Source organism: Vanellus vanellus (genome assembly GCF_965231255.1).
Source record: "Vanellus vanellus genome assembly, chromosome: 16".
NCBI classification, from domain to species: domain Eukaryota; kingdom Metazoa; phylum Chordata; class Aves; order Charadriiformes; family Charadriidae; genus Vanellus; species Vanellus vanellus.
Genome location: NC_138921.1, coordinates 11,634,889 through 11,648,007, shown reverse-complemented (window position 1 = coordinate 11,648,007; position 13,119 = coordinate 11,634,889). Strand labels below are relative to the sequence as shown.

At 39.9% G+C, this 13,119-nt stretch overlaps 1 protein-coding gene across 1 annotated transcript in view; it reads right to left on the bottom strand.

The window, feature by feature from the left end:
• Positions 1-12,812, bottom strand: part of SLC15A4 (solute carrier family 15 member 4) — a gene marked incomplete at its 5' end in the record, with an annotated part of 32,086 nt that extends 19,274 nt beyond the window's left edge. Inside the window, 4 exons of the mRNA XM_082491818.1 lie at positions 1,812-1,889; positions 2,933-3,101; positions 3,963-4,258; positions 12,243-12,812. Of these exons, the coding sequence (XP_082347944.1) occupies positions 1,812-1,889; positions 2,933-3,101; positions 3,963-4,258; positions 12,243-12,812 (1,113 nt within the window). The remainder of the gene's footprint in view (positions 1-1,811; positions 1,890-2,932; positions 3,102-3,962; positions 4,259-12,242) is intronic.
• Positions 12,813-13,119: the final 307 nt, after the last annotated feature.

The following is a 13,119-nucleotide window of genomic DNA, read 5'->3' as shown; positions in this document are numbered from 1 at the left end:
GAATAATAAAATATTTTTTTTAAATGAACATGCAACCCAAACACCACAAAACTGAACCTTGAAATGAAAGTGGCAATGGCTTTCCATGCCCAAAAGCTCTGCAAAAAAAAATAAATAAATACATAAACTGAGAACTCGGTTGAGGAAACTTGCTTTGGCTCCTTTTATTTATGGCATGCATTTAACTGAAGAATTCTCAGTCTACTCTTTATTTTTTTTAACTGAGTAAAAGTAAGTAACTAGCATTCAGTTGGTTTAGAGGTCTGTCTTAGCCAGTATCACTAACCTCCACTAAGCCTTCACCTGTGATTCAGAAGCAGCTCAGTTTTCAAGGAAGTTCACAGAATCACGGAATTTTCAGAGTTGGAAGGGACCTCTAGAGATCATCTAGTCCAACTCCCCTGCTAAAGCAGGATTGCCCAGAGCACATTACTCAGGACTGCATCCAGGCGGGTCTTGAAAATCTCCAGGGAAGGGGACTCCACAACCTCCCTGGGCAGCCTGTGCCAGTGCTCTGTCACCTGAACCGTAAAGAAGTTTTTCCATGTATTTGAACGGAACTTCCTGTGTTCTAACTTGTGCCCATTACCCCTCGTCCTGTCACTTGGAACCATTGAAAAGAGCCTGGCTCCATCCTCCTTCAACCCACCCCTTAGATACTTGTACGCCATAATAAGGTCTCCCCTCAGCCTTCTCTTCTCCAGGCTAAAGAGTCCCAGCGCTCTCAGCCTTTCCTCATAAGGCAGATGCTCCAATCCCTTAATCATCTTAGTTGCCCTTCGCTGGACTCGCTCCAGCAGTTCCCTGTCCCTCTTGAACTGGGGAGCCCAAAACTGGACACAGTATTCCAGTTGTGGCCTCACCAGTGCAGAGTAGAGGGGGAGAATGACCTCCTTCGACCTACTGGCCACACTCTTCCCTATGCAGCCCAGGATTCCATTGGCCTTTTTGGCAACAAGGGCACATTGCTGGGCCATGGATAATTTACTGTCTACCACAACCCCCAGATCCTTCTCCTCTGAGCTACTTCCCAGCAGATCCGCCCCTAACCTATACTGGTGCCTAGCATTCTTCCTCCCCAGGTGCAGGACCTTGCACCTGCACAAGTTCAAAGAAAAATTAAGTACAAGCATTTTTATTTTTGATTCGTAAAAGAAGTCTGAAGCCATTCTGTCTTATTGATACTAATTTTTAATAAAACAGAATAAACTTAATTTTAAAAGAACACTTAGTAAGCCTGTTAATAACTTACATTCATACTTCTTGTTTTTATTTCTCAGTACGGTTTCTGCAATTACATGGTGCCAGCCTTTCTTGAAAAATATTGATTGAACAACTTCCTTCAATATGCCAAACTGATTCCAGGTAAAGTGAATATTGATTAAGCAGTATGAAGTTACAAATGTATCTCACATTCCAAATTTGCAAATGCTAATATTTCTGTTAAGTATGGGTATTCCTACTGAGTTTGTACGAATTCTTATGTACTACTTACAACATTGAAAACTTAGGGCATATAGATTTATGAGCTTTCTTTAAAGATCATACTTTGTCTGCTGAAGGATAAAGACACATAATTAAAGCAGTGAAAATTATCTGAATACATTCAAAACAGAATACTGTGAATTCCATATACAGCTAGGTATGCCAAAATCTGTATTATGCATCATGCTTCTAAATGCCTAACATCTGCGGCCACCAATTCCCTTTAGCTACTACCTTAACTTTCTGGAATTTTTTTTTTACAATACTTACCTATTTTACATCTCAACTAAAGAAAACATATTTTTCACTTGTTTTGCCCTACTTACCGTATGAATAGAGTTGGTGTCATTTGATATTTCAGGAATTTTCAGATGGAGACTTTGCAATACATACGTTGTCTGCATCTAGCATTAGGAAAGATGAGTTGAGATTACTTAGACAAGGAGTACTGAGAGCAAAATATTTTTACATTTTTAATAATTAACAAAGATTATACCAGAGGTAAAGTGCTAATATAGCAAAACAAAAAGAATTCTTGTTAAGAAAAGCTTGCAAAGTTCTAACCCCTACATTCAATTTTACTAAAAGCACAAAGAATCATTCATGTGACTTTAAAAACAATTCCTGCTTTTCTTTCCCCCCAAACATATTTTCTGTCCTAATTCATCTCACTAAAACAGAAGAACCAGAAAGATACTAATTAAAATGAAATCTAGATCACTTACCCTGGCCTATCTGAATCAACTGCAAGATGAAACAAAGTGCAATATTTAAGATCATTTGTACAACTGTTAGTTTTAACTATCATTTTAATGATTTTATTTTCTTTTCTATTTTTAAGTGAAAATATTATTTGAAAGAATGCTTAGTAGCCATTTTTCATCTCTCAACTTCACGATAAGTTTCATATTTATGAAAAAGCCCCCAGAAAAATGTGAAATTAGATACTTTGGCATGCCGGTAACCTAATACAGCTTTCCACAACAGTTTTATCTAGCAAATAAAAAAATTCAGAAGAAGTTACTATCCCACATTACTATTTTTGCTAACTTAATATTACTAACATGATTTTCAACCACAGGTTTGTGAAAAGGAAAGTAGTTAACATTATTGAACACACTGGTATTAAACAAGTCAAACAGTTTATACCAGAGTTTTGAAAAATCCTCTGCAATATTCATCTTCTCTGGAATCACAGCTACTGAATGCTCATGTAAGTAAACCTTACAGAACAGTTTCCCCCAAAAAGCTTTTGTGTGTTTCCTCCAGGTAACTGCTCTGGAGGGTGATATTCAGAGAAGAGTTAGATTTGTAACACAGCCTTAGAAGTGCAACTTTTGAAGCTAGTGTCTGGAGACCTTTCAAATGCAGCTGGGAGAAGAGGAAGTTAGGATCCTTACATTAGAAATTATGTTTTTTAGACATGTAATCATATGGAACTACTCACTTGAAAATACACTGTCCAGTAAGGTATTAAAGCCAAAAAGACAGGGATAATCTTGACAAGAGCTTTCACATCTTCTACTTTGTCTTCTCTGAATGGGCCCCCACGAGACAGCTTGGCCATCTCAAACAGGCTTTGCTTGTGAGGTTGATGAAGTACTCCCTGGCCTTCACTTTCGAAAAGAATTTGAAACGTTTAGTTAAACAACAACAAAAACTGACTGAAATGACAATCTTCTGGTACTTCTTTTCATTATAAAAAGCTCGTGCATTTTCAAAACAAGTTACTCTTAACAGCAAAAGAACTAGGACAGAATGGATCATCAACAGGTGAAAGCACAAGCTGAAAACTTCCACTGTAAAGATTTCCTTATTTCCCATCCTCCCCCCCATGCATAAATGACTGGCACTGCAATATGGAGAACTTAAGAAACAGGATCACAAAATATAGGTTATTCCAATTCATTGAACTATTTTGCAATCTGAATACATGAAAGCCTGTTGCAGAGGAGGCACGTGACATCTCTTATCATCAGTAACTAAATTCAGACACTAGTATTCCACATGCATCTCCTGAGAGTGGAGTAACCACTTGGAAAGCAAAAAGCCGGTACACATTTTGGCTACCCATCAAGCCACTTACAACATTAAATGCAGATGATAGTGTTTTTCAAATCAGAAGGCATCCCATATCTAAGCAGAAAGAAAGTTAACTAATGCTTAAAAGCAGCATACTTGGGTTATGCCAATCTTCCAGAAACTCTGAACTGGCAAGACATAGTATTCAAGTGAAAACAGCAGACTTGACCTTGCAGCATGGACATCCAGTAATCTCAAAATGTGCCTCTCTCATCCCAGGACTCCCAGAAAATATCTCCCGGACTTCAATTTTCTCAGTTCCAGTTCTCAAAGCAAAACTGCATATTCTAGTGTATTATCTAGCATGACTTACTGCCACCTAGTTTGAACTAACTAATTCCAACTCTTAGGCTGATTCACTAAATTCAGACTATAGAAAAGAGCTCATTACAAACCTATTAGTTGAATGTTCCGCGTGTCTCTTTCTTGAGCAACAAGAATATGCGAGAATTTTAAACATGTCTGTGAAGGCACTACCATCAGGCGGTTTTGTGATGAAGAAACTCTGACCACATAAGAAAACCATGAATGAAATCCCAATGCAAACTGTTGGGATACTATATCCAATAACAAAGCTCACATTCTGCTGAATGTATGCAATGCCTCCCAGAGAGAGAATAGCTCCCAAATTAATGCTCCAATAAAACCAATTAAAAAATCTTCTTGTGGCTTCTGGACCCCGGTCTTTGACCTGGAAAAGATTAAAAACAAGCCATTAAATTTCTGAAGAAAATGAAGCCTGTTTATTAGAATTCAATCAAGTTCAATGCAATGAAGAGTTTAGGTTTAATTTAGAGTCATACTGAAATGATTTGAGTGTTTTGGACCTAGCATGGTGTTTGATGAAATGACACCTTACCAAGCTACCCCATCGTATCAGTGACCTTCTAAAAGTTCTGCATAGGGATAAAAAAGTCATACAATACTAAACTACATAGCTTTCCCATAGAGGCTGTTATTATTTCTGCAGCATTTCTCTAGACAAAGCTTACTCAGATTAGTGTCCCATAGTCCACACAGAAGTTGAAACAACTAATTTTTAAGTAAAAAAAGAAAGGTAAGCTACCTAAAAATTCATGTATTAGTAGTATCGCAACAATTGCTTCTTCCAACTGCATACACGTAACAGTTAACTATATTCCATTTTCTAAGCCTCAGATGACTACTTGGTAATTAAAGCACAAATTTAAATTTTAACACAGTCCTAATGCCTCTCATCAGAACATAAATTGAAGAATTGCCATTTTGACCTTTAAAAAAAAAAATTTTGGTTGCCTGAGGTGTCACAAGGCCCCAGTAAACATTTATCCCTCTATTAAGGCAGCACTGTTCATAGTGCTATTTTTCTGCTTGAAGCTCTCAGTGTCTCTCCAGTGAAAGTAAAGACATCCTTGGTTTATGGAATTATCCTGTACAGTTTTCACCACCACTCTTTATTGCCTACCGTAAGTCACTCCATGTTTTGCAATTAAATCACAGGAACCCAGCATCATTCATAAGATGTGACATAAGAGAAATTAAGCAAGTTAAAATTCGAAATACATTAAAAAGACCAACTAGTCTGTAGAAGAATCCATAATACCAGATTTGTCACTGGTTTATGACAGAAAGGCCCTTAACAGTGACTAGCAAGTCAGTGCCATGCACCAGTCTTGCAGAGTCAGTTGTTTTTGATTTCTAATTGCAAGTTTCCCTTCCTCATTTGCCAGATCTTCAAAAGATCTGTGTTTAGTTTGCAATATGAAAAGTAAGCTGTGTCTTGAAATAAGTTTTTAACATTGTCAGTTCTGATTTACAGCTTCAAGTTTCTCAGTGGAGTACAAACCCATCTGTATCATTTAACCAAGCCTAACAAAAGAAATTAACTATTCTTATGCATAGTTAATAGCATTGTTAGGCATTCAGGTAGGTCTGTTAGCACGTCAAATACAATCGCAGAGCCTAAACCCAAGAAATTCTCCCTTTCCAGTTTCAACTTGGTAGTCATTTCCTAATTTTAACAGTCATCCCCTGCAGTAGTGTATCAAGCTAGGAACTCCTTCTAAACTCCAAAAGGCAGCAGGATATTAGCAAACAATTACATCATGGTAAACTTCGATAAGGGTAAGAACAGAGCAAGCACAGCATGATGCTTCTATCAAGTATTATCCCAGCCTTGAACCATTAGCTCCTGAGAAACTTCCTGAATCAAGGATGGCTTCTATCTACTTAATAAACGCAGCAGATCTCCTCTCTGTGAACTTGTCCAACCTGCCTCTGAACCCAGGTCAGCTTTTAGACTCCATAATATCCTGTGGCAAACAGTTCCCCAGCTAATTACACAGTGCGAAGAACCACCTGTCTGCTTTGAACCTGTCCTGTACTAGCCTCACTCATTTTACCTAGTTCCAGGAAACGACATAAGACAGCTGAGCTTTACACCATTCCCGGTCCATTTCTGCCTTGCTTCCCCTGCCCGTTATTTCTACAAACCACTGTCACTTCTTCCTTCTAGCTGATTTTTCTGAGATAGGAAGTTGTAGGCTGTTTTATGATGCCTTGCATGGAAACTACTATGTCTGTGGCCCTTCCCTGAAACTTCCTTCCCCATCTCCAGGATCTTTTTTGAAACAGTGACCAAAAAGGAATGCAATGCTCAAGAGACAGACACACCACACACTTAAAATGAAAAGAATCCATCTTGTGCTTCCTTATCAAAGTATATATACACACTAAAAATCACATCACAGCCACATCTGAAAAGTCATTTTACTGACCAACATTAATAACTTAATAAAAATCACACTGAACTACCTGGTAGAATATCTTGTCAAAGTGGAAGAACTGTGACGACGTCTTACCAAAACCATAAAACATAGTAGAGTTAAAAGGTAATCCTTGTAGTTCCTTTCAAAAATCGCATCAGCTGCCCCAAATATTAGCTATATTACATTTACAGCAGACTACTCAAAGTTTCCCCCTGCTGGCTATTACTTAAGCTGTGTGACAGCACAAAACAGATTGGTTTATTCTCTTCATAAGTAGACACTACATTTTAATGAGGGACCAAGAAGAAGCAAATCATGTTAGAACTTTATTATTTTATTTTTATCAAGGACAAGTATTTTTCACAAACCTGCAGGAATTCTCCTTTTCCCCCTTATGCTTGCATTATTTTCAATCACCCAAGCAGAAAGAAAAATCTATCACTCCCTCTGCTCCATTTCATCCGTACTCAAGCATAGCAGCACTCTCCTTGTGGTACCAGCACCACCAACTTCACTATATTCTTAACATCCTACCAGCAACTGCAGCAGGAAAATGATGCACATAAATAGATCAAGTATGGTGTGGGTCCTGAATCGAATCTGTCCTGTGGTCTAAGCGTTCCACATCCCTGCACTGAAAGTCAAAATAGGTACATTTAAAAGATTTTGTCCCCATCACAACAAAACAGCTTAAAAACAGTGGGAGTGCCTAAAAAGGAAAAATATCACCTTAGATTTACTATGTTTTAGTCAAACAACTTACCCAAGGAAAATGCAAACAATATCAGCGAAATGCCATGGCTAGAGTGCAAGGCTTCCTATCACTGAACGAAAACACTGTAGTAAAACTGTTTCAAAGGTGCCCTGACTTGAATGAACGTTAGCAAGTATCTAATACACACAATTTATTTGCTCTAAGTAACATGCTGTTTTTCAAATGAGCTCAGATTCAGGCATTTTCCTCAGAATTTACAAGTGTTGGACAGCTGTCACTTACTTAGATCAACTCCCACTGCATAGTCTCCAGTTCACCGTTATGCATTCTTCAAACCTCACACAGCTTTTTTCCCTACTGAATGGGATAGCACATCATCCTCAAAGAACACTAAGGAAAAATCCAGAAGTGTTTCTACTTCAATAAAAATACAGGATGACCTACTGTACTGTGCAAGGAGCATCCCAATTGCCCTAAATTTTCCTCTTTTAAACCATCAGGAAAATTTTAACTAAAAGAAAGAGCTCCCCCACCCCCACCAAAAAAAAAACCAAAAAAAAACCACTAAATAAAAAACCCACACCAGAAAACCCCACCAACAAAGAAATGAAGGAAATGAGCAACTCTAAGCATTCTGGCCACAGCTGCTATGATGGTCATGGGCCACGTGTCAAGGCTGCCTACGTTCAGGTGGGTCTCTAAAGAGGAAATAAAATAATCTTGCTACTTTCAAGATATCTAACATAACTTTTTACAAAAGAAAATCTAACCTAACACTCGATTTTTCTACAGTCCAAAAGGTATTTTTCTTGATATATATGATAACTATCCTTTACATATAGTTAATCCAAATGCAGAAAGAAAAGCGCAGTGACATTCTGGGTTTTATTACTGGAACCTACACAGCACTGGATTTCAAAATAGTAAAGGAATAGTTCTGAAAATCAAAATTTCTAATACAAAACCCATATCAGACTGATTATGGTCAGATGAGATATAATTATGACCACAGTTTTAATGAATCCTGAGTGCCTGGAACACTATGTTATGGGAATTGTGTAATCATTAGCTTATTTACAGCCACTTTCAGCAGAGGATACATCAGCTGTGTAACTCTGTACTGCAGTTCTCTAAACTCATTTAGGATATAAGGTTAACCTCTTATAATCAGAACAAAATTTTAAATGCAACTAAAACAAAAAAAGAGAGAAAGAGTAACTAGATCTTTAGTTACACCTGATGAAAAGTCATTACAAATATCTGAGTGACAGCAACTTCCACAGCACAGCTGTCCCTAAGGTTAATAATTAGACCTCATTCTGACTCAGAAGAAAGATGATCACTTGGGGAATTATCCCTCCCCTGGATTTTTCAACACCAACATCTTTCTTAGGACATGATCCAGATACTAACCAAAGCAGTTCGTACAGCTTGAAACCAAAAATATTACTCAAGCTCAAATATTAAGATTCTATTAGATTCCCTTGATTTATATGTAAAGAGACAGGAACCTATACAAGCATCATTGCTTCTCCATAGTTCCTGTGTTTAGATGCTTTGCTTTGTCATTAAGTAATTTCCTAGATCTGTACAGCTAGGTCCGTTTCAAATAAATCATTACTGACAGGATTTCTTATTTTTGCCACAGCTGGTGCCTACCATTCCACTGTGACATCTGATTTCTGACATCATCTACTAATGATCTCAAGTATCTCCTAAACCCCAAAGTTTCAGAGTTCCAGTATGTCATAATCTTCCTCTCTTCCTCTTCACATCATGACCGACCCAAGGCTATGACCTCCTATTTGACTCACATAAAAGGAAAAAGATTATTTAAAAGTTACTGACATTAGCAGTCTTCATTTGTTCTTGCAATCAACTGACAGTCACAAGCAACAAATGTAACAAAAAACCCCAAACTTATCCCAGCTAACTATGTAAGCAGCCACACAACAGAGCAAGGATGAAAATGTAGAAGCTTGCGCTTCTCCTTAGCCTACAAAAGAAAGCACAGTGACAACAGTTTTCCATAGATTTCCGTAAATTTTCCAAATTTACCCTTACAGAAATCTGACCTTCTAATCCATCACTACAGACACCAGTTATTCTTTGAAAGCATCTGGAGAGAGCTCAGTAACAGAGTGATACAATAGTACTCAGTTGCTACATAATTTCAAATTTTTATACTAAAATTTGGCCAATCCACATTTCAAGTCTGCTTCCTCTCACTGGTGTCATATCTACTCTGTTTCAGTGGGAAACAGAAACAAATTAGTACTGCCGATGTGAATGCCACAACTTTAGTTTTCAAACTGTTATCTGCAGAGTCTTAGACATCCACGGTCTCCTGAGAAGTTCAACAGCAACACAAAAGTAACCTGCTGTTAGTGACCTTCAATTCTTTATACGTGATTCCCCATCCTTCCCCAGAGGCTGGAAAATCTAAGTTCTACAAATAAATAAAAAAGGTTGACAATCACTCTGAAGCTATCTTTACACCAGCAATTTCCAATAGTGTCCTGCCTCTGGCAATGCCACTGGTTTTAACATAGCTAAATGGTTTTAACATAGCTAGAAGATTTATGGCAGGTTATGGACTGATGCATTTAATGACTGTAAAAACAATTCCGAAAGAAGATATACTGTGGGTTAAAACCAGCATCTCTATAACCACCCCCAAAAAAATTAATCTATAATTAGAACAACGATTATAGCTGATACTAGATCAGTAGTCTACTACTAATGTTGACTTCAATGTTGAAGCTAAAGTAGCTTTCACAATAATGAGGGATAGTCATATTGTTTCCTAACTACAGAAAGTCACAAACTGCTACATAGAACAGGAAGTGGCTGCAAAACACTCACAGTTAAAAGGGGAACTGGAAAGTTCCAGGTTATACATATCACATGATTATAAACACTATTCTGAGAATCATCAGTTCAGATTTAGACCTCTACGATGGATCAATTTGCAACTTCTAGAAAAATGTCTCTTATTTATAAACACAGTTAAGTAAAGCTGGTCTATACCTAGTTTTCAGTAACTGTTTTTTTGCTAAGCTGATTGGCAAAAATCACTCTATACTAAGTCTACTTAGTCACTTGTAGCAGCACTTCTAAAAGCATCCATTTAACACAAATTAAGAAATTATATCTTTTTTAACTTCAGAGGAAAATAAGTATTAGAATTCAGTTTCCAGTTTTCCACAAAGTGATTACTTTCTTCTACGTTAAAAAAAAAAAAAAAACAACTACCCTCTTTATATTTGGGTTCTTCACCCAAATTGTAGATCATCTGTTAAAAATACAAAATTTACATGGAAATTTTTCAATGAAAGGTAATTAACCATATCTGAAAGGTGGCTCATGTCAACTAAAGTACACGATATACAATTCGTATTTTCCTTTGTTTGGTATTCAAGGGAAAGAGGACAAACCTTATCAGCACACATCCAGCCAAAACATGTTTGCATTGTATTCTGGCCTCCCAAGAATGTGACTCTGGGAGAGAGACTTTATTCTCTGCAATATATATCCATCTACCCAGCAGTTTGCTACATTCCTACGCAGGGAGAAGGCACCCATGAGGGCCCAAAACTGCACAACAAGGTAAGTGGTATGCTGTAATATATTTAACAATAGATAAGCCAGAAAACAGAGAAAGGGAAAAAAATCAGTCCTCAGCAGAGCTCTACTGATTATTATGATCCAGAAAGAAGTATTTCTTTTGCTTCACCCTACATAAATCACTGTGAATTATCTGCAAGCCCAGCCAAAAACTGCTTTCTGTGAAATCCTGGGGGGAAAGCCTTTAAAAAATCCAGCTACAACAGCTACACTTCCATTGGCAATGGTTATTCTTTTGCTCTGTTCCTGCCATTATTTATCTCTAACATTTAATGTTCATAAAGTGTTCTGGGGATAAGCAGTCACTTTTGAAAAACACCTTACAACATAAAGTCATATTAAAGCTATTTCACCTGATGGGCTCATGCTGGCTTAAACAGAACCAATACACTGGGGACACAAAAACCTAGGCTATAATAATGTTTTACGTTTATATACTGTCTTTCACCCAGAACTCCAGAATTTATAATACATGAAATGCCAAAGAATGACAAATGTAAACTGCACAACAGAGGTATGTTTGGCAAAGATGTTGTGGTAGATACTACCTCTCACAAAAAATTTCATGGCATTTCTGATACCTGTGCTAACCAGAACTCAATGAGCCAGTAAACAGACACGCAGCTGGATCGGATGTATTTTACTTGCTTTGTCATTAAGAAGGGTTTGGTTAGAAAAGCTGCTCAGAATCTAATAATCTAAAATTCTCAATATTTAAAGCAGAAATTATATTCCAATTCAACACCCACAGTCAGCATACTACCTTAGGGCAAGATTGTACAATAATACATGCAACAGTGCATTCCAGTTGATATTGAACTATGAGCTGTCTCTCAAATATCTGCTGCAAAGCCACTTGGTTCTGCAGTGATGATCCAATGAATGATATCACTGAAGTGGATCTGAGTAAGGTCGTTTGACAGGACATGTCCTTATGAGAACAGCCCAGGTAATATGTTTACCATGTTGAGAACACCTTCCTACCCATCATCCGACACAACATTGGCCTGCACAAAAATACCACTCAAGGGCACAGTGCAGAACACAGGGAATACCTAAAGCATAAAAAACTATTTGTTCTCTATCCTTCATTTATCACAGGATTATAAACGCCTCTGACCACTGTCCTAGAAGGAGCATGCTATCTTTCTCTAAGCTAAAATGTGTATCAGGTATTCCACCTGATGAGCTCTGAGGTCAAATTAACTGTGTACAAACTCCACAATGGAGAATAATTAACAATCCACTTAGTGGCCATTAAGTATTCAACCCAACTCCTCAAAATGGTGATGGCTTAGCCAAATCAGGTACAAGGCAGGGCTACGAGAAAACCAAGGGTTGTAAGAGATCAGACACCGCACAGATACCAAAATTACATCAAACAGGGTACAACTTAACAGCTTGCACTACACAGGGAACAAAGCTGGATGATCTGATTCGCTCTGAGACTTAACATGTACAGAGATGTGAATCAGTAGGCGCACTGTCCATCCCACCAAAGCAAAGCCCTCTGCATGACTGACAGCCATCCCCTGGTTCAGATCCGTACCCACGAACGATTCAGCAGCTGCTGAATAATACTTGACCTGGTCTGCCCCAAAAGGGGTGATGTTAGCCTTGACCGACCCGACGCCCAGCCCCACGAGTACCAGTCCGATGAAGGTGGCGGTGGCACAGTAGCGGGTGGCTCCCACCTGGGAGCAAGGCGCCATGGTGGTGTTGGCCGCTGGTGAGGAGCAGTTCTCTACAGGGAACAAGGGGATGTCCCCGCAGAGGCCCTGGCGGGTGTGTGGTGCAGCGATGACAGGGAAGGCCAGCATGCCCAGCAGGTAGAGCGCCATGCTGAGCAGGATGGTGCCAAACTTGCCCAGGAGGGCATCAGCCAACCAGCCGCCGAAAGGCGACACCAGGTAGGTGATGCCCATGAAGAGCAGCAGGGCCTGGCTGGCCTGGGCACCCTCCCAGCCATAGGGAGGCCCGTTGAGGAAGAGCACCAGGTTGGAGGTGATGCCGTAGAAGGCCACTCGCTCCAGCAGCTCGGCCAGCAGCACGGCGGCGCAGGCCAAACGCCGCCCATGGAAAGCACTGCTCGCTGCCCGCCCGCGCTCCCCGCTGCTCAGCAAGGGGCTGCGCTCGCTCGGCTCGGCCTCCTCCATGACAGCGCCTCCTTCCCGGTCCACCCTGAGGAAACTTCGCCGCGGTCGCGCGGCGGGGCCCAGCCCGGCCCGGCCTGCCCACGCGGGGGACGGCACGCCGCCATTGGCTGAGGCCGCCGTCGCTCTGCAGGCAGCGCCGTCACGTGGACGGCTGGGCTGCAGGGAGCGGCGGCTGAGGCGAGACAGGGCGGGGCTCGCGGCGGGGGTGGGACATGGCGGACCGGAAGTTGTGGGGTGGGTCCGCCCGGGGGTACCGGCTGTAGGGGCAGCCCGGGGCGGCTGAGCGGATGGACCACCCGCGGGGCGT